At 38.6% G+C, this 22834-nt stretch overlaps 1 protein-coding gene across 3 annotated transcripts in view; it reads left to right on the top strand.

The window, feature by feature from the left end:
* The window catches only part of unc5db (unc-5 netrin receptor Db), a 280454-nt gene extending 263027 nt beyond the window's left edge, over positions 1-17427 (top strand). For all 3 annotated transcript variants that reach the window (XM_041999262.1, XM_041999261.1, XM_041999263.1), the window contains 3 exons: positions 4081-4245; positions 10032-10210; positions 13267-17427. In XM_041999262.1, the coding sequence (XP_041855196.1) occupies positions 4081-4245; positions 10032-10210; positions 13267-13513 (591 nt within the window). In that variant the 3' untranslated portion in view covers positions 13514-17427. The remainder of the gene's footprint in view (positions 1-4080; positions 4246-10031; positions 10211-13266) is intronic.
* The last annotated feature ends 5407 nt before the right edge of the window (positions 17428-22834 follow it).

The raw sequence follows: 22834 nt of genomic DNA, 5'->3' as shown, positions 1-22834 counted from the left end.
TAAAAGTAAGAAGGCAATTTATCAGACGTAAATGCTCGCAGACTTCTGCCATCAGTAATGTAAAATTTGCCTTTCAGGCTGACACACAAGAAGCATCACAGCAGATATTTTTTCTTCTGGTGTCAAAAGATTTCAGTGTGTTTCTTTTTTTACTTTTAATTCTTGAAATCATGTTGTTCCCTCTACTTTGTATTACATTATTAGACAGTAGAATAACTGCAGGTCTCCAGTTCCTACAATCATGTTTCTGTTAATTAGCAAGCAAAAATTTATCTTATTTTTTGTTTTTTAGATTAATCCCTGCAGCTAAAAAGTTAAAAATGTTGTTAGTGAGCAATCAAACTCACAATGCTTCCATGTAAATCTCACCGTTAAGATAAGTAAACTTCCTGGACAAACACAGCGTTTTATCACTGCAGTTACCGTTTGTAAATTCTCAAACAGCGTCCCGCTGCACTCGTCTGCTGGGGAAAAATTCTGCTTTGTTCTCTGCAGTTACGGTTAAATGCTGTTTTTGATTCACTGACTTGATTTATCAGCCCCTTCAGAATTTTGTAGATGCTGTTGTTTATTTTTGCAAATGTCTGATTTTTGGGCAGCTTTGGGGAAAATTGCTACAGACGTTTCTGTGGTGGTTTAGGTTTCTTTCCCTCTTTTTTTTCCTTTATTTTCTTCACACAAGCACCTTAAAATTATTCAACAAAACTTCTAATTCTTGTATTTCACCATTATTTATTGAAATAAGCACTCTGGGAAGCTATTTTTACCGTGTTGTTCAAACAGCATGAACACAGAACATTTTTCATTCTGATTTGTGTGTGCTGGGGTTTTACTAAAGAAAAATGTTTGGCAATCAGTAACAGATGCGTGCAGTTCTGCTGCCTTCTTGGCCGGGGTTCACTTATACAAGACACTTTAATCTCAACGTGATTTTTCTAAATAAAAATGGAAAAAAGGGAATATTGTCTTCCACTTAGGGCTGTTAAGTGATAAAATTTTTTTTATCAGATTAATCACAGCTTAAAAAATAATTCATCACAATTATTCATTAATTAAAAACCACTGCCTCTGCCTGAAATCTGCCTGTTTTTTACTTCATTGTATCAACAAAAAGAGCAAACCAGTGTTTTCTTGGGTTTTTCTTCACTTTTCTTTCATGATCACTTCAGTTGTAATAATCAGTTACATAAAATCAAGACCTTAAAAAACTATATATCATTTGTGCCAACATTTTCCTGGTCATTACCCCAGCCTGGTCCCAATCTAAACTTTTCTAGACCCGCCCCTGCATATCTGAAGTATAAATCCTTTCTACCACCTGTCAACTAGAGGAGAGCTCCCCTGATTTATATCTCAGAACCTGTTTATATTTTCTGTCACTACATTAATGGCCTCTAAAACATCAGACCTGTGTCTCCAACATCTGCACAGCACCAATGATTTAGAGCAGATGTCTCCTTGTTTCCGTGATGGTAACATCTGACTGACAAGAGACTGATAAATGTTGCTTACTTTGGCTAGTGCATCCAAGAACAATACTTTTGGATTAATATGTGCCAGTGTGAACCATGAGCCGCTAGTTCCCTCCTTCTAAGCTGAACAATAAACGCAACAAGAGAGATGGTGCTAGCGACAGAAAGGCCAATCATGGGGCGAGGAAGAGGCTGCCACGCTGTGATGAGGGCAGACAACCTGAGCATGCACATGCATAAAAAAGTTTAACACAAATAATTACATAAATTATTTTCCGCTGTTGATGCATTTTTTTTGACAGCCTTACTTCCACTACAATTTTGCATGCAGTACAAAATAGTTTGTACTTTCATGCAGAACACTAGGAAACTAGGAAAGTGTCATGCACAGTCCTTGGTTGGGATCATCAGGCTTATTTTAAACTGCAAAAGTCCTGATTTTAAATGGGAGATGTGACACATGTCTCTTACACACATCTGCATGTTCATAATGAGAAACATGGAAGTAAAATTGATGAGGTTTGTTTATTGGTATCATGGAGGAGCACCAAGATTTGACACATCTTTTGTTATGTCCCAGTTTAAAACTGTCGCACTTCCATTTATGTGTTATACTGGCCTGAAATTTCACCATAAGTGTTATAATTATTTTTAAAATACAATAATCCGACCTAAATGTCCATCAGCTGGCCAGAGTGAAGCTACATTTATAGCACATGCTAATGTTTAAAGGTCCCATATTATGCAATAGTCACTTTCTAAAGGTTTTCTAACAGTCATGTGTGTCCTCATAGCCTGTGTATGAGGCCGAAAAATGAGAAAATTATGTCTCCTCTCTCACTTGCTTGCTCCACTTTCTAGCAAATGTGTGATCAAATGAGTGAGTCTGAGAGCTTTCCCTTCATGACATCACAAAAGGAAAAAACACTTCCTTGGGTGGTGGATACTGCCATTAACCTGTTTGTACTAAGCCAGCCTTTTAAAATCACCAAACGGGCGCCAGCGAAAGCTGGATCCTCTCCCGGAGAGGAGAGTGGACAGGCACCACTCGTGAACATTTGAAGGTTCAGACACAGAAACATCCTGCTATCCGTAGAACTCACTAGAGACAAATTTGGAATGGCTGAGATTAAGGACCAAGGCTGAATTTGGGGTAAACACTTGGAAATTAATGTAGTTGGGCCTCTGACACTCATGAAATTGCTGAAAAAATGTATAATAAAGGACCTTTAAGCTACTTTGTTACAGCTGGAAATTTATTTAGCTTCCATTCAAAAGTGTTTGAGAGACTGTTGGACATGTGATTAGTAGTTTTACAAAACCTTTTTGTTACTTTTCCTTTTTTTTCAGTGGAAAACTTTGAAGGGACTATTTTCTTATTTGGGAAAAAAAAATTAATTGACCCAAAAATTATTATTAGTCCAATGTACATTTAGTACATTAGTGTAAGCTGGGAGCACTTCCACACACACCTTTTACACCTGAACACAGACAGAGCGCCAGGGCTGCTCTGCTCACACCACATCCTCTACGCGTCCCACAAGCTTCGACGTAGAGGAGCATTACGTCTGCATTTCTGCGTGCCACTTTGCGCTTTGAAACTGCAGTTTTAGCATGAAGCCTGCTGTCATCCTCATTATTCTCCTGCTGACATGGTGAAGACAGACGTGACCAGAGATTAATAGCTTTGTGTTTGTTTTGCCTGCAGGAGCATTAAGATGCAAACAGTATTAAGTGGAGCGCTGTCAGTAAATGCTGTTTGGTGGTTTTGTTGCCATTTGCAGAGCAGCAGAGCTGGGTCCCTCCTGTCTGCTGTTGGTGTTTAAAGATCTGAATGCAGAGCGAAACTGTTTTTTAAAACACCCACCCGCCCCTCCGCCTTATTTATGGAGGCTTGCGGATGACAGGCAGACTGCACCAGCCTACTTTCTTGGAGCAGGTGTAGAGTAATAGCTGAGTGTAGAGCCCATACATCAAGTCAACGTTTAGTGCTAGAGAGCATCACGGGTTTCCACGTCCAGAACCCCTTCCCCTCTCTCCTTACTCCCAGACTCTGTTATCTGTTGCCATGAGCTACACGGGGCAGTTTGAATCACAGCCACAAGGGTTAGTTAAGCTTCAAATAAGCACACCGGCCTTCACGTGGAATCATTTACAGGTCACTTTTAATATGCAGATAAGGTTGAGACGGAGTCTAACAGAGGTCATGGATATTTCCCAACAGATGTGCCCGTTCTCCTGAAATTAATTATACATCAAAAGTAATTCATCCCCCGTATTCCCCTGTATATATCGCTGGCAGAGCTTTGCCCACAAGCTGCTGCTCCTTTCATTGTTCTGTCCATGGATTCAGGTTATTAGTAAACTGTGTGAGGACTTCTTCTTTATCTCCTTAATGCGTATAGCCACACATTAATATATTAAAGCCTTGAATCATACAGACTTCAAAGCTAGCTTTTACCTTTTATCCTGCAGATTTTAAGTGGTTTTGCATGTGACAGTTAAAACAGGGAGCTGAATCATCTCATTTAGAGCATATGTTAACATTGCTGTGTACTGTGATGTCCTGTTTATTTATTTATTTTTTGTTTTAATTCTGCCACCCCAGGAATTCTCCTTCCCCCAAGTGTGGTGCAGCAACCAGCAGCCCCTGCACTGTGCCTTCTCTCTGGAGAGATACAGCCCTGCCACTGCTCAGCTCTCCTGTAAAATCAGCGTGCGCCAGGTCAAAGGCCACGAGCAGATCCTGCAGGTCTACACAGCTGTGACTGAGGTGAGGCTCTGCAGCTGCAGAAGGTGTGTGTGTGTGTGTGTGTGTGGAGGGGGTGCACTTGTGTTTTTTCCCCCAACCTTTATGTAACCTTCCAGGAGTATGTCCACTGACAGCAGGGCCAGCTCTCCTGAGCTTGCACTGTATATTAATAGACTGAGGAGGACATTTGTGGGTTTTTTTTCCCCCCCAGAGCAGATTTATGTTAAACGTGGCAAAAACCAACTGCAGCGACTCTGCTGTTCTCCTGTTTACTCTCTGCATTGCAACGGTGCATTTGCATGCACCTCCACCTGACAAGAGTCTTCCCCCGTTTCCTTAGCAGCTCCAGTGGAGCAGTGAGGAGTTAGAAATCCTCAAGAGCACCTTGGCAACGGTTGTTAAGACAGAGGCCCGGTCACAAACACGGTCGTCCTCCCCACCAACAGTGATAAAACACATGGTCACACACGGGAGAAATATTATTTACAATTAGTTTTTATGGTTCGATTAAATTCCTCCTTGATGATTAGTTCAGGTTCGTAAGATAGGAAGACGAAATTGAAGAGTTTATAGGGGCTGCATGCAGAATTCAAATCATCACCACATTTGGAAGCTTACATGTTGTCTTACAGTGTGGATGTTCATCTACACAGCTGTTTCATAGCACCTTTCCATCAACATTGGCCCTTCATCAAATTCCATCCTGTTTTAGTTCAATTTTACACCAAATAAGACAGCTGACAAGAGAAAATGCTAATTGATGTACATCTCTGTCCACCACTCGTATGCAAATGTTTAGAGGTATGAGCATCAAGATCAACAGCTGGTGCTGCTAATTATGCAGTCAGGTTCAGTTAAGCCCAACTGGAAGAGAAAGACACAATGAAATGATGAGATTAACAGAGCCTTAGTCACACTTGAAACTAATGAAAACTGTAGAAATCATCACAGAAAATGGCTTTTCATCCTCTACATATCAGTGCACACAAATCAGGAGCCTGTACAAAGCAGCTTCAGGATATCCAGTCTATTTTAAAGTTTTTTTTTTTGTTTGTTTTAAATTACCTGAACAATGGAGATTTTACTAAGCTGCTGGTTATCAGCCATATCTTTCAGTCAGCACAGGTTTTCCAACTGGCTGTTTAAAATTATTTGTGCAACAAATAACCAAGAAACAAGTGATAAGTCCAAACAGTCAGTCAAGGCCTCATGGGAATGTGGACGATGTTTACATGTTTAGACAGCTCTGTGAGAATGTGATTATGTATATATATATTTTTCTTAAACTTAAAGCTGGCCCTGGCTTAAATCGTCCATGCACAGAGACTAGCGAGGACCTAGAGTCTCTCTCCAGGGAGAACATCATTCAACTGGTGGGCCTGCCTGAAGGAACTGAAGGTCTCAATCTTACTGAATGTGTGGCTCAACTTTTAATGCATTTGCTTAAAGGAGTTATCTCCCGGAAATTGCAAATTGCAAGTTTTTAAAACGTGTATTGGTGTTGGACCAAAGTGTTCATTTCCCTGAAAGCCTTTCTTTTGAAGACAGTTGAGTTTTTCCGTCTGGGCCCTTTGTTCACAGCAGAACTGCCAACAAGGTAAACTCTCGCTGACGTGTGATTTTAATTTGCTCCTGGAATTTCGTCATCGTGCCGTGGAATGATATAATGATTTAATGATATAAAGTCGTGCTTTACTGCTGCCACAGCTAATGCTAATGCTAACACTAGCGCTATTGCTAACGCTAAGGGATGAGCCTAAACGTTTAACCCCCTGCAATGTACAAATAAGGCCCATGTTTTCTTTTTTGTAAGTGGGGTGAAGTGCTCTGCCATGTAAATTTTTGTAAATATTTTGTTGTAAACATGCTTCTTCCACCATCTCGGTATCTTCACTCTAAGGCTTTGAGTCTGGTTCACACATAAATGGCTGAATTTCATAAGCTGCTGCTTGGTTAGGTTTGCTTAGGACGCAGTGTGCACGCACTGGGCCAGCCCCCTTCCGACTCTGGCCTCCTTGCGGCCAATCAAAAGCTTGCATGAACTTGTGAGCCAGCATCAAATTTGGCCTCCCCCTACCCGGCTACACTGCGCATCATCTTGCCAAACAGCCAGAGGCACAGATTTCAGGATCCAAATGAGGCCTTGGAGTTTGTAAACAAGAGGATTAAGAAGAATTTGCATTAGAGGGGAACTGACTGTTTGGTAAGGCTGGGCAAATCGATCCAAAACCAATATTATCGATACCAAGGTGAATATTTTTTTGCATGATTGGCTTTATTTTTCTCAAAACATTGTGTGTGATAAAAGAACATAAGTTATTTTATTTTGTTACATTGCTGATGTTATTTTATTTTGTTTTTAAACAACAAAACTTAAATAAAAATTTTTAATTCTTCCAGTTTTATTATTAAAAATGTTTTACACAAAGCTATCCCCTTTGTTCATGTTAAGTCAAAATCAGGTCCTTCTGGCAGGTTTATTATCATTATTGGACAGGTTTACGATGTTAAGGTAGTCTTCACATATGTATACATCCCAGTTGGGATAATAAAACATTCTATGAGTGTGTATTGTACTGGATGTGTCCTTTATTTCATTTCATTTTGGGAGCCGATTTCAATTGTTAGATGAATAGATTGTTAGATCCCTCATTAGATCGTTCCTCCACAACCCCAGTTAAGCCGTCTAAAAAGTGACTGAAGCTTTCAGGGACACATTCAGCATTGTTGAACCTTAGTGATATTTCAATCCTAGTAAGAAGCAATATCCGTTCTCCACACATGTACATAAGACTTTTACATGCATTGATTTTTTTTTTTTTTTCTTTTTTTTCTGGTAGATCGCTCACTGCTCACTTCAATATCCGGGGTAATTATGATTCAGTTGTTCCGTCAGACCATGCCTCAGTCTCATTCCACATATACTTCCAGAATTTGGTCATTACATGACTGCCTTGGCTTCTTGATACACAACTGTTCTTGGATAGAGATTTTGTTAGTTTTTTTTTTTTTTTTCAAAATACTTTCAAATTAACTAAACTCGCGGTGAAACTATGAAAGCTTTTATAAGGGGTGAAATTATGTCATATGATGCATATTGTAGGAAATGTAGTAGGGAGAAGGTGGATAGCCTGTCTAAATGTGTGGCTGCTTTGGATTATTTATATGCAAATTAAAAATCACCTGATGTCTATAAGGAGTGGATGTCCCTGCAGACGTAAGAGTACGATCTTGTTATTTCGCAACACACCATTAATCTTTTGCTTTGTTGCAGATCCAAATTTTTTGAGTAGGGAGATAATTCTAGTAGACTTCTGACCCACCGGTTACGTCAAGCTTCTGCTTCCCATCTGATCCCACAGGTGGAAACTGGCTCTGGGGTTATGTTGGATCTTTGGATTTTTATAAAAAGCAGTATTCTTCTATTCATGTTCAGGTCCCACTGGAGCTCAAGTCATTCTTTAGAAAGATTGACCTCCCTGTCCTGGATCAGAAGTCAAGTCTTTACAAAGTGGTAAAAGTCCTGACCCAGATGGCTTTCCGGCTGAGTTTTATAGGACATTCTGGAATCACCTGGCTCCACATTTGTTAGAGATGTTCACTGAAGCTTTGACTCAAGGACTTCTCTTCCAAACATTAAATCTCACTATTATTAAAGCAAGATGAGGATCTGTTACAGTGCAGTTCCTATCGTCCAGTCAAGCCGTTGAATGGGGATTTTAAACTGTTGTCCATGCTATTAGTTCTGTGTTTGGAAGGTGCTCTCCCATCCACCATCTCACTTGACCAAACAGGCATTTTTTTCAATCTTAGAATGGATGAATATCTTACCACATTTTTTCTATCGCTTATAGTGTATACCAATTTTGCTTCCTCCTTCTTTTTGTAAAAATAAAGGTAGACAGTCTCTTCTTGGATTTTATATGGAATAAGAAGTAACCAAGGCTGCATTGTCAGATTTTACAGAGAAACCAAAGTGTTTGGCAGAATGACTTTGCCTAACATTTTGTTCTACTATTGGGCAGCTATTATAAAGAACTTGAACCACTCCAAGTATGTAACTTCAAGTATGAAAGTCTTGACCCCTACTAAAAATGTTATTTTACCCTCCTGCTTGAAAATATGGGCCCAGTTTAGATGCTACTTTGGTCTACAAGCACACTCCATTAAAGCATCATTAGCAGGGAATCGTGTGTTTCCCCCATCACTACTTCATGGTGTATTCACTGAGTGGGGCAGATTAGGCATAAAAACTTTGCAGATTTATATGTAGACTCAATTTTTGCATCTTTTTATCAATTATCTGAAAAGTTCTCACTACCTAAGAGTCACATTTTTAGGTATCCCCAAGTTTGAAACTTTGCTTGCTCATTTCCAATTTTTCCAGCTCTTCCTTGTGCTCCTGATTTAGATGCCTTTTTAAAGCCTTTTCCAACACTAGAAGGGGCTCCCTCCACCGTTTATTTAAATATTTCTCTCCTCAGCCTCTTTTAATGCACTTAGAGTCACCTGGGAGACTGAATTGGGAAATACCATTTCAGGTAATGATTGGCAAGAAATTCTACGAAGGTGCACAAATCATCTGTTTGCACTAAACATTGTTTTGCTCAATGTAGAATCCTACACCGTGCTTATTATACTAAAGTTCAGCTTGCTAAAATAAATAATACTCATGCATCTGCAAATTATGCTCACATGTTTTGCTAACGTTGGATTCGTGTATTGCATTCTAACGTATAGTACAAAAAGCCTACTTTTTTCTTCTTTTTCATTTGCAAAATTTAAACAAAAGCAAATGTAAAACCATGTATCATGAAAATCAGGACTTGGAATCAACTTGGGTATTTACATCTTTCTGGTTTTCTACTGTACTTCCAACACCTTACCTGAGTGTCAGGTTAATGCTGCTGCGAGTCAGTTGTTTTTTACAGCATCAGCAAACCGAGAGCGGTCACGTTCAAGCAAATCATTCAGCACTCAGCCGGAACAACCAATGTCATGCCGTGGCTCCAATGGGTGCAGCTCGAAGTGTCATCCATTAAAACAGTCCGTCACTGTTTCTGACAGAGCCCATCAGAGCGCCTTTAACGATTACACCAGAGCAGGTACCTCTCCTACTACTGAGCATGTGCAGAAGACTATTAAACACAGCAGCAAAAAGAAAGAAAAAAAAAGAAAAGAAAAGAAAAGGGTGCTATTTCAGTATCTGCTGTGGCTTCCAGCCATTTTTAGCTCATGGTTTATAGATTACAGCCGAGAAAGTTTGGCTTTTTTATGGAACAAACAGAGTCATGCTGCTTTTAAGAGTTGCTGACGAATAAGAAAAGCATTGTTGTTGTTGTGTTTGTTGTTGTGGTATTTTTTCTTCTTCCCCTTCTAAGATGATAATGAAATGCAATGCTGCTGCTACCATCCGTCAGATATGACAGCATCTTTCCAATGTTGCATTCAAGAGTTTAGCTCAGGGCATGAATGACAACAAAGATCTGTTGTATTCATTGAATATGTTGCATACACTAATACACCACCTAAAATCCTCTTTTGGAAACCTTAAATGATGCCTTTTAAAATATGTTTTACAGGGTGGATTAGCAGACAGAGAATTTCCATCACTGACTGCTACTAAATCACTTCAACTTCATCTCAGTGGTTTACAGTCTATGCACAGGTGTTTGTAAATGTCCTAACCCAGTAAATCCTCTTCTTCTGCTTCCCTAAGCAGGTTAAATCAAGTAAAAATGTGCATTTGGAGGTCTCCACTGACCCTGTTCTGATTGCTTTCTGGCTTCTGGTTTCTGTTCTGTCAGGTTGAAAAGGACTCGGTTCCATTTTTTATGCAGACAGACTGCACCATCACATCCCAAACGGGTCCCAAGGCCTTCAAAATCCCCCTGTCCATCCGCCAGAGGATCTGTGCAAACTTCGACACTGCCAACGCCAAGGGCAAGGACTGGCAACTCTTAGCCCAGAAACTACACTTAGATCGGTGAGTTTACATGTTCTGCTCAGGGTCCAATGGAGCAAAATTACTTTTCTATGGGGGCTTGTTAGGTGTAAAGAGTAAATTGTGAATTAAAGTTATGTAACAGTAACTTTTCTGTAATGTCACAGTAATGAGAATGAAGTCCTGTGAGTGTGGCAGCTTTTCCTCATCGTTTCCCAGCAGCAGGAGGCAGGATTGATTATTTAACTGGACAACAAACTAAGTGACTGTGTAGTCTGCCAGATGCTGTGGAACATCAAATACCCCATGGGTTTGTTCTGGCCCTAATATCCTATTTCCTTTTTAAAAATAAAGACCGTTATATCAAAGGCATCTCATTTCAGCCAGAGATTTCTGTTCGACGTGTCTGTGATAATAGCTTATTACCTGATCACTCTTCTGTCAGAATATGCATTTATGATGAGGTGCTTCACTAGAATTCACTCAGGCGAGTAGTTTTCTTCCCTTCTCTCGCTTGTGGCACCTGTAATTTCCTGTTAAGTGCTTGATTCATGAAACACTGGTACCTGAAAGTCCTGTGGGATTCCAAATTATCCAGATAAGCTCTCCTCTCCGAGTCAGGCAGCTTTGAACTGAACTTGATGTGACCATTATCTGCAGCCTTTTATGCTGCTAGTTGTTACTCCTGTTGGAAAGCAGCTGCAGTGATGCACTGCCCCCATCTGGACTCACTTCTCAATGATACAGGAAGGCATTGTGCTGCATTGGCATGGCAACAGGCTCTCTTTTCTCTCACTTTAGCAGAACCTGACAAAGAAATCCAAGCAAACTTTGTTTACCTTTAATTACTTGTGACTTGTGGTGTTAATTTATTCTTGATTAGGATTTTAATTGCCTCAAAAGGTCACACTCTTTGCTTCAGTGCTAGGTAAAAGCAGATGTTAGTGTTTACTGCTTAACAATTAAGTTAAATTCATTTATAAAGGCTGGCAGATGCTGATTTTCTGAGAGTCACACAGGGGGTCAAAGGATCAATATGGTTTGGCTAGTTAAGATTTTGTACCAATTTTTACTTTGGTTGTCAAAGGTTATGTGGAAAATGATCCTCTCCACTTTACATTTAATTATCATTTTGTTTATTTTTTGCATACTATAACTGTAATTTATAAATAAATAGATGCAGGAATGTGTCAAAACATGTCAATACGTAATGTAGAAATACATTATATGAGGCAAAAACAGAGTTTGTCCAATTCTAAAAAGCTTGAAAGTCAATATTTGATCTGAGTAGCTTTATTCTTTAACACATATTGAACCCTGTTAGACATACTTTCTTGTCATTTATTTAATTAGTCGTTAAAAATTGTTCTCCAGGCTTCATGAAGGACTTTCCAATGATTTTTTTTGGATGTTAGCTGCCTTTACTTGAGTTCTCTGTAAAGATGATCCTACACTGCTTCATTAATGTTGAGGTCCAGGATCTGGGGAGCCAACTCCATAAACACCTGCTGACACCGATTTTCAGTCTAGTTCTTGAGTCATTTGGCATACCTCAGCCTTTTCTCCCCGTTTCCATTTCCATTAACCCTTTAACAGCATGCGTCGTTTTTGCATACAGTTTTTCAGACCTATTACAACACTTTATGGTAAAAAAAAAAAAAAAAAAAAACTTTTTTTTTTTTACAAAATCTGATACTTGTCTTCTGCCCCCTAGTGGATATGTTTTGTACCACAATGATCCTGACATTTTACATGGTAATAAACATTTAAATTATACACAAAAGATTTTTTTTTCTTCTGTTTGGTTATTTTTTGTTTATTTTTGTGTTTTCTGTATTTTGTTAAAGGGCCAAATAATGACTTCAAATTAAGAAAAATATAATTTTCTGCCCACTATATTTTGGGTTAGACTTGAAAGCACTAAAGATTGCTTCGTGACAGCCGCCCTTCCATGGAGATTATTTCTGATGAGAGTTTAGCCAACCAACTGAAGGTCCAGAAGCATCTCTGAGGTCCTGTTTCAGGTCATTTTTTCCTAATTATTCTGCCTGTTATTCATCGACACAACCCTGGTTCATCTCTTAAGTTAGGCGGCTTTTTATTATGCCTAAATGATTCCTATTTCATGTTATGTGGCTAAACAGAAAACTTTCCTTTGAAAATGTTCAGGGACAAGAACTGGACTGAAAATGAAAAACCCAGAGAGCTGTTGCTTAAGACCACTTTCAAGATGACAAGAAAGTCTGGTTGCTTGGAAGGAAAACTTACTACACAGCACTTTATATAGTACATATGCAGAAATATAACACAGAAATCACAATATAAATAGATAGTTTATACATAAAATAATGTGATAGAAATCACTCTTTTATAGTTGGAAAATACTGAGAAGTCATAATTTTTATCAGCTAACAACAAATTCTGTTTGCATGCTTCATAGCTTCAGAATGTACATAACACTGTGGCATCAATACTAATCTAGCTTTTTAAGGTTGGAAATATATGCAGTGCCACTTTCAGAGTGGAAAAAAATTAAAAGATTATTAATTGGCACAACTGCCCTGAAACATCTGCTCACATCACTCATTGGTGTCTTGTAATAAGCTGTTGGTGTGTAGCTAATTGGATCTATTGTCTTTTTGTTCTGCGTGTGGAACCCACTGATATTCTCATTTACTGATTTCCCACTGTGACCGTATCAAATGATGGAAAGAAAACTCTTTCTGAATGTTCCTATTTGTCCACTAATGCCATAAAAACACCAGAACCAACAATGACTTGATCCTGCTGACGAGCGTTGCTGGTTTATCTTCTTCCTCTCTAGGCTGCACAGCTTCACTGTTGTCTGAAAACCCTTAAATACCACATAGAGTATAGGTTCATATTAATCTGCAGCTGAAGGTGCTGGAGGTTTGCTTGCAGAACCAGAATAGAATCTATACATTTGGTTTTTTTGTTGTTGTTGTTTTTTACTGGATCTTTAAAATGTGTCAAAAGAGGTTTGGAAATGAATTGATTATTCTCTGTGTAGAAACAATCTAAATGAATACATTTTATATTTAAGCACATCCTCCCTGATGCTGTGATCTCCTCCACAGAAACCTGGGCTTCTTTGCAAAGCAGCCGAGTCCCTCTGCAGTCATTCTGAGCCTGTGGGAGGCTCGCCACCAGGACTCTGCTGATCTCGACTCTCTAGCCAGCGCCCTGGAGGAGATTGGCAAGATCCACTCCAAAAGCTTCCCAAAGGACCAGGATGAAGCAGAGCCGGACATCAATCACATTCACGTAGGCAGTCTGTGTGGAACAGGAAAGGGCGAGGACTCGGCTCCTGAATACACAGGCTGAGCTTGCAGGCTGACGGACTTAGGCGTGCATGTGTCTGCGCACGTGGCCGGCAATGGGTGACACGCTGCGGTGGTGCGCTGGAAGGTCGGGAGGTTGTCGGTGGACGGACAGTGCCAGCGGTCAACCTGCCGAGCGATCGCAACAGGCCGAGGAGGGCCAGCGCCTGCTGTGGATCTACCCTTCTCTCCTACAATCTGCCCAAGGATAGACTGTAAATCTTTTTCTGCTTCTCCGCTCAGTTCTGAAGCTTCTTTTTTAACTTATTATTTTAACATTCTTTATTAGTTGATTCGTTTTCATCCAATATATTTCTGAATCTGTTTTAGACTAAAGATGTTTCCCTTCTCGTCCCAGCTGGACGAAGCTGTATAGAGGTTTTTCTATGCAGATAAGTAGAAACAACTGTGGAGTTGTTTTTCTCTGACCTGTTTTTGATTTAGACACCTCTTTTCTTTGCTTAACAGCTACTTCTTTCATCCTCCTGTTTTCACTGTTTAAAGGAAAGCTGCTGATTGCTTATATATTGTGACTTTTTTTTTTTTTTGTCTTGTTAAAAAAAAAAAAAAAGAAGGAAGAAAATCCCAAAAGTCTACTGGAAGTTTGTCACATTACCATTTGTAAAAAAAAACAAAACAAAACAAAAAAAAGGCAGTCATGTTATCAGAAAAGAAGCTGTGGCGTAATGTGGTCGAGGAAGATTTCTAACCGCGGCTTTACAGTTCATTAGTTTCCTGCACTGGCAGACAGACTGTAAAACATCACTTCCTGACACCGTGGGGAGCATAACGCCGCATTTTATCACCCCATTCCCACCAATAACGGTTGCCAGACCGCATATCAGACCATGGCGCACCCGACTGTCCCTTCAGCTCCCTCCCTCTAACACACACACGTGCAGAGTTGAGCGGTGACATGTCATGGCTGCAGAGGTCATGTCTGTACACATCTTGTACAACAGACATGAAAGGAGAGCTGATGGTGTCAGAAACATGTTGTAGTCACACATCTGTTCAAACGCTGAGGAAAGAGGAAACTTTTCAGTAAATGAAAAGCATCCATGAAAAGTTTTAATGTGTGAAGCTGAAGTTTGGAGGACAGTTTTAATCATTTGTTTTACACACCAGTTTTAATCATCTACAGCTAAATGAATGACATGTATTCAGCAGCCAGGGGACAGTGCAGAGGTGCAGACAGAACAGGGATGTCACGATTACAGATGTTCTTTCTACTGTTATTATCAGAGAAATAATCACAATTTTATGAATTTTATGTGTAAATTATTTCCCAACATTAGATGTGTAAAGTCCTATAAACAATCCTCATATGCCTTTAAGTTTATTTCTTTCTTTTCTGATCTTTTGATGGCAACATAATAATATAGCAGCAAAGTTTAAGGTCCCATATTATGCAAAATTCACTTTCTAAAGGTTTTCTAACAGTCCTGTGTGTCCTCATAGCCTGCATATGTGGCCCAAAAATGAGAAAATTCTGTCACCTCTCTCACTTGCTTGCTCCAGTTTTTACCAAAAGTGAGTCTGAGAGCTTTCCCTTTGTGACATCACATAAGGAAATAACAACTGCCCCTGGTATTGGATATTGTCATTGACCCCTTGTTTTAATAGCAAAACTATACATTAAAAAAAATGTAGAGTTTTGGGTTTTTCTCTTCCCTATAATGTGACGTTCAGTGAGTGCCGCTTGACTCATCACGTTGCGCTGTAGGTCGACCCGAGTCATACACAATTCCAATATTGCACCATATCATTTCATTTCAGTGTTATGTTAGGTAAACATTAGCATCATCAACCCAGTTACTGTGTATTTACTTTTAGTGTATGAAGCTGGTGATTATCCTGCAGGTGGTGAAACATATTTCATGTACTTTTCCTCTATTCACTGCAACTATATGCTTTAAATAAAAGATGAGCCAAGACACCCCACATTTGGGAGGACATTATGAGGAATTACAGACTACTGCGCCATCCTAATTATAAATTAAAAACATCTAACTTTGATTACTTAATCCAATTGTTTTGAGGGAATAACTCTTTCTCTGCCAACAGGCCTCAAAGCAACAGAGCTGGTAACACACGAAAGTGGTATAACTTGGTTTGTATTCCATGTGCTGATCTGCAGACATGGTTCAGACATAATCCATAATGGAAAATGACTATATTGAGGGATCTCTTTGGTAAATTAATTGTGGTATTTAAAGTCACGATTAATTGTGAAATCAAGTAATCATGACATCTTTAGACAGAAATCACACTGTGAGAGTCAAATGTGGAAAGTAACCCAGGCTACGTGTTCTGTAAATGTGTTTAAGTGTAGCTTAAAGATCATTGTGGCAGTTTTCACTGAGGGCATGCACAAATCAGCCAAATCATTAAAGCAGGTAAAGTGACCAACTAACTGCATTATGATGGGAAAACCACTGGAATGAGGGTTTTAGGATTTTTAACAACAGAGTGAGAGATGTATGTTCAAAAGCAGGAAATGTACTTGTAGGAGGATGTATGTAAAGCATGTCATTACACGCCATTTTTTAATTAACTTTCTGTATTATACTTATTTGTTCATTTAAAAAAAAAAACATTTCCCAGTTCAATCACAGGATCTGTGCGAATCAAGCGAAACTTAGAGAGCCCAGTTACAGCTTGAAACTTTTATGAATCAGGATGTTAACTCTGCCGTGTTTCCCATCTCATACTCATCACAGTATCTGAAGCCATGTGCCGACACGCAGCATGTGTTACAGAGGAACGTGCAGGCAAGTTATAGCACCCAGTTAATCCACTGTTTGCTTCGTCCACACCCAAGTCTCTGATACCTACATATCCCAGATTCCCTCCAATCTCTTCTTTCATACTAACAATCGCTGCTGTATTAAGAGTTCAAAGCAGTGACCAAGAAGGAAACACTGCTGGGTGCTGTAAGGAAATCAGAAGAAAAGCAATTTTTCATCTTCAAATAGAAAACCCCCAACCGAGACCGACTTGCATAACTGATTTACATTATTTAACCTTTAAAGATAATGATTCCGGCTCCTTCTTGCCTACGGTCTGATTCTATGTCTCAGATTCTTTTTGTCTTGCTTTTTAAGGGAAAAAAGGGAGCTACATTAATTTAGCAAATGTCTCAGTGGTTTATCAGGAATAAGTTGGCGACTTTGAATGAATCGCTGAGTATTTTTGACCTGATATGGTAAATGCGGCTCCATCCTGTCATGCTGAAGAATTGTTTTTATTTCCCTGCATCTCCTCTATGCATTTCTTATCAAATTCTAATAATTTTTATGTGATTTAAACTAGTAAGTGACAGATGTGAAAGGTTTTTTTTTCCTTCAACATGATTGTTTCCTTAATTGTGACTGATTTTTTTTTTATGCAAGCAAAGAGTGTTAAAATGGAAACATGTGCTTCTGTGATACTTAGCCGTGGCTTATGTTGCATCGAGAGCGTCCTGTTCGTACGGTAAACCCTGCCACGCTTGACATTCCCCTCCGGTTTGAATCTGAAGCTGCTGTGACTCAGTGTGTTCAAATCCAGTTACAAACCCCATTTCCAGAAAATCTGGACAACTTCTAGCAATCAGAACTTCATTCTGAATCTTTAACATTTAACAGACACAAAACACAGGTACATGAAATGATTTTCAACTTTATTGTAATTAAAATTCAGAATTTGATACAGCAACACACTCAAGGGAAGGACTAAATGGAACTACAGATTAAAATTTGACTGAAGAGCTAAATCTGGACCATTTTCCATTACATAAATAAAAAAAAAAAGAAAGATAGTTTCTGGAGTATAAAAGTAACATCATTCCAAGGATTGTGCAATGAGACTAACTGGTGAGGGCGCCAGGATTGGGTATAAAAAGGGTGTCCACCAATGTTTCAAGCTTTCCAAGTTAGGATGGGTTGTGGATCAATGCTTTGTTCCAAACTCCATCTCAGAGTCATCAGTACGTTCCAACACATATTTCTCAGCTCAAGAAGGGAAAGAACTTTGGATTTTCTACATCTGCAATGCAAAATTATGTAAAAAATAAAATTTAAAATTGAAATGTTTATTTCAAAGGGACAGAAATTCTGTGATCGGATGAGTCCATGTTTTAACTGGGGAAAAAAATTATGCATAAAGATGCATCTCTATACCATTCAGGCTGTGGATGTGGCATGAGTGACTTCACTGACCATCTTCAATGAAATCCCATATGCTACCAACAAGGTAACATCTTTTCCAAAGAGCCCCATGGTTGTTTCCCGCTTGTTTCTGATGTGGCTTATTTCTGTTTAATAAAGGTTCAAAGTAATTAACAAATTACGGACTTAGGTTTTTATTGCCTTTTAGAAATTTCCCCAATTTTTCTGGAAATGGGGTTTGAATTTTAAAAGGGAGCACTCATATACACACACATTCTCACTTTGTATAATCCTTTGGTGTAAAACTTATCCTGTTTCATGAGAGAAAATTTTCATATTGCGTTTGCTTCACGCATGGCCTTTGGCTTCATATCACTATTCTTGTGCCTTGTTTAACAACTGTAAATGGTGAATGTTGTACAGTACAGACAGGAAAGAAAAAAAATAACAATAGAATCACACTGGCATACATTTAAAGGTATTAGTTTAAAAAGTATTTAAGATTATAACATTGAATAGGCTGCAGAGCTTTTCTAGTGCTGAACATCTATGTTTGGTAATGCCAGGGCAGCTTTGTGGTATACTGTATCTATAATTATGGACATTTTGGATGTTTTCTGTACAGTAGAATTTGCAAATGTATATGCAGCCTTTTGGAAATAAATGTACAGCTGAAAGATCAAAAAGTCTCAAGTTATTTTGGATCAGCCAGTGAAGCTGTCAATGAATATTTTTTCCATCATCTTCATCTTGCTTTAGGAGCAACAATAATAATTTTCGTTTTGAAGGAATGTTGAGCTTTTGGGACATTTTGTCTTTGTTGAAAAAGAATGTATACCTAAAACATGTTGCAGTAATGAAGTCATCATTTCTCTATTTTTATTTATTTATTTTTTATCAAAACCTGAGTCAGGACACATAAATAGTTCACTAGAGCACAAAGGTCAAGGAAGGATCTATATTCAGTTTGCTTTTACAACATATGCCCACATTACTTACTTATTAGAACATTTCTTATTTCTGTATATGATTTTTTTAACTGTGTTAAACTGCAGCAGATCTTCAGCTGCCATAAGCAAGAATGTTACATTTGATCGTGCATGGACTAGTAAAAAAGCTGCCACAGGCTGTTTACTGAAGATTAATGTAACCTGTGAAAAAATCCCCTAGTGAGTTCCCTGTAAAACCACCCTCATACTCTGAGAGCGCAAATCTTTGTTTGGTTTTCTCTCCTAAGAAAACTTTAGGAAGAAAGCTTGTTTATGCATGTGCGTGTATGAGAAATCAGTGGGTAATGTTGAAATGCAGGCTGTACAACCAGTTTGAAAAAGGGATGTGTCATCAAATAAATGTGTGACTAACGTGTTTGACGTGTTTGTGGTAGGACCCCCATCAAACACAAAGAATGTGGCTTCTTTCTTACTTTTGTCCTCATCGTGTCGATGATGTAAAACTGTACAAAGACTAAACTGAAATATTGTTTAGTGCTGTTGGGTTTTCCTGCACATTACAGCTCTGAATGCTAAGTTTAATAAAGCACTTTGCAGTGTTAACATCATAACACTCAGCAACTGGATCAATCAACCCACTGTCTTATTGAGCTATGAAGAGTAGCTGAAAAACAGAGCTGATTCTGATAGTTTAGCATGAGTAATATGACAGTTTTCTTTTAAAATGTGTGTCCGTGATCAACATTTGACACATCTCCAGCTTGGTATTTGCTAAAAATTCCAACCCAAATAAACCTTTCTACTCTGACAAAGGTCCTGAATCAGTTTTTAATCTAGTTTTCATTCACACACTGCTAACATTAAATCGTGTGTAACGCTGATTTTATTCTTGCTTTTACATCTTTGAACAGACTAAAATGAATTAATACATTGCCTGCCCCCCCAAAAAAGTCACCACCTGGATTTAACTAAGCAAGCAGGTAGGAGCCTTCTATTGGATGATTACTGCATGGGTAATTATCTTTCAGCTGCAATACATTATTTAACCCAAAATGATGCAATAAGTAGCTTCTCATTTCTTAATCAACCACGTGGACAGACACATCCTGTGATCATGGAAGAGATGTTAGTCTGTGTAAGATGGGTCAAATCATTCGTCAAATCGTTCGTTATGTGCTGTGTTCCCCAGGGAAGGAAATGAGTGGAACACCTCTTATAAATGCTGGTTGGAGATGATGATGGTGTACCATCTGTTCCGATTAATAAAGTTAATGTAAGCAAGTATAACTGTTTTAACTGTCCATTCTGTGTAGCTTAGAGACAGAACAGAATGAAACACCCTGGGTCCTCCCTCCCTATAAAAGACTACTAAAGACTAAAATTTTTTTTTTTTTTTTTTTACTGGTAACTGTTCTTTGGTCAGGCAGAGTAGCTCTGACCTCTGCTTTAATAAATGTTGGCTTCCATTTAGAAGAGGCTACTCCAACTATTTTATCTTAAATATGAATGAGTAGGTAATTAGACAGTGGTAAATGGTAATTACAGATGATGTTCTTTCTGCCGTCTGTGGGGTGTTGAGAGAAGCTGGCACAGGCTGCTTTCCCTATATATATATATATATATATATATATGTATATACTAGGTATCTGCAAATTAAGAGAAAATAAATTAGGTAAAGATTTTGTCAACATATCAATAATTCTGTGTCTCTGCAATAATTTATGCTGTTTTACTGAATTTATATGTCTGACAAGTGAAGTCTGTGTTAATTAAACCTGCAGGGGTTGGTTTAAGGTTCCAAATTCCTGAGGAGACACCATGTGACTAATATAACTAAACATTTAACTAACACAGCATGCAGGTCTACAAGTTAGCTATTTATTGCTGTACAACATTTTTTTACAACTCCTGGATGTTTCCAGCTGACTTACAGCAGGACAGCAAATCAGACAAAGAGCAGAGAAACTAGACCTGTCCTGAGCAACCTCCAATCCTGACAATCTCCAGTTATCAAGTGAGAAATCAACACTAGCACATATGTCCACTCATAGTTTTGAGTTGATGTATTCATGTTGTAGGTCAATCTATTCAGCATGAAAAAAACCCAAACATCACATTTAAAGCTGGTTATGCACATGCAGTAACACCTGGAAGGTCTGTTTTCAGCTACAGAAGCCAACTCAAGTCCCAAAACAAATTCCACTCAATATTTATGCATCATTTCTCACCATCACAGTCACACTGACAACTCTGGAGACATGGTGGTGAGCTGTTAAACATACAGCTCTTTCTCACTCACCTGCCAAATTTTCACTTCTCAGTAAATTTACTGATTTACTGTGTAAATAAACAAAGTCTAAAAATGGTGTCAGTGACAGCTCTCTTGCACAAAACACACCATAGGTGATTTAATTAGCTGGCACCTGAATTGCTACTTGAAAAGTTTTAAAATTTCCATTACAGACACTATGCTAGCAAAGAGAAGCAAGAGAAACAGAAGGCAACAAACCCCATTCATAGTGAATGAAAAGAGACATCAGACTTTCAAATTGTGTATTTTACCGTCATACAGCTAGTTTAACGTGGGACATATGAGAATATATGAGACAACTTTCCTGATAATGACTGAAAGCTGCTTTGTAAGTTCGAGCTTTGACAGCTAGCATTAGCAGCACAACTAAGCTATCGCAAACTTCTGAATGGCAACCTGTGCTGAGGATTTCAGTCGTGAATGTCAACTGAACCAACCAGACATGTAGACCTTCTTTTATAAGAATCTTGACAACTTTCGCCAATCATAGCTTCAATCAGGCTTGTAAAGCCTTGTTTCCACAGGCATAAAATCGGAAAGAGTCCAGAATATCTGACCAATCCAACCAAACTTAACATGCTGACGTCAAAACTTATCACTTTTATTGTGACTCAACACTAAGAACAAAGAAAGAACAGTGCCTTGTATAAAAATACCCTAGATTGTTTAGTTGTTTAAAGCTAAGAAGAAAAAAAATAGGCATTCTCCTCCTTTGTTTCTGTGCTGCTTTAATCTTCGTGCTAGGCAGGTGTTGCTTGGCTATGACGTCGTGTCATTACATGGCTGACACATCTTTTGCTATCTAGCTGATACACCACCGACCAGGTAAATATGCTTAGCTGTGGAAACGTAACAGAGATCAGGATTTATCAAACCGAACTGCTCCAAACCAACCTGGACTCACTGGTGGAAACAGGGCTTTAGTTCCAGCTCTACTGAGTTTTGGCCTTATGTAAGAAAAAAATAAATATTTCTGTGTTATGTTCGTTTTTCAGTTGTCCTGACACAGTGTGATCTCTTAGAGAAACAGCAGCCATTTATTTACTGGGATTAACAAAGGAAAACAAAAACCACCATATAAAATGTTGCCCACTCCCCAGAACAAAAAAGAGATTATACCTTAAAGTGAAACACTGTGATTTTTTAGCAGTCTTTTTGGGTATGTTAACACTTAAACAGATTTTGTTTAATCATAACCCAAAGTTAAACATCTGCGTTATGCAAGCATGAGCAGCTAAGCTAAGCTGATGCTTGTGAGAATCAGTGGAATCAACCAGAAATGTAGACTTTTTATATTTTCTAAAGAACATGCCTTCCTTTTTTTTTCTTTACTATCTAAAGAAATTTAGACAGATATCACCTAAAGCTGCTTGATCGTGGGAAAGCTGAAAGAGATCCAGTTTTCCCTTCTTGTGAGAACCATTCAGCGCCAACAGATCAAACTGAAGTTGTAACGGTGTGGGAGTCTTTCTGCAGAGAAAGACAGAGTAGCAGAAATTGAAACAGCTTACTTATTCTTTGTAGGAATTTATGTCAGTGGATTTAAAGTCATTGGAGGCAGTTTTTCCAGAAGAGCAATTATTAATCCTGTTTCTATCTGTTTCCATAACTGAAATTTTCCTGTCTTCATAACCTATGTTTTCACTTTCCCATGTGCCTCCCTGTGTACTTTTGATGCTTACAGTTCTGGTGTGCAGATTTGCTTCATTTTATTTATATTTTTTATATAAGAAAATAAAGGAAAGTGAATTTTCAGTTTACCACATTTTCTTGTACCTTGTGAGAGAGATTCTCTCCATCCACTCAACATAACCTTCCTCTTAGTAAGCACAAAAGAAATAAATTCTCAATATCATTAGAATTGATCTTCACCTAGGTCCAACTGACAAGCAGAAAGCTGTGAATATAAAATT

Source organism: Melanotaenia boesemani, chromosome 11 (genome assembly GCF_017639745.1).
Source record: "Melanotaenia boesemani isolate fMelBoe1 chromosome 11, fMelBoe1.pri, whole genome shotgun sequence".
Taxonomy (NCBI): domain Eukaryota; kingdom Metazoa; phylum Chordata; class Actinopteri; order Atheriniformes; family Melanotaeniidae; genus Melanotaenia; species Melanotaenia boesemani.
This window is presented reverse-complemented; position numbering and strand designations above follow the sequence as displayed.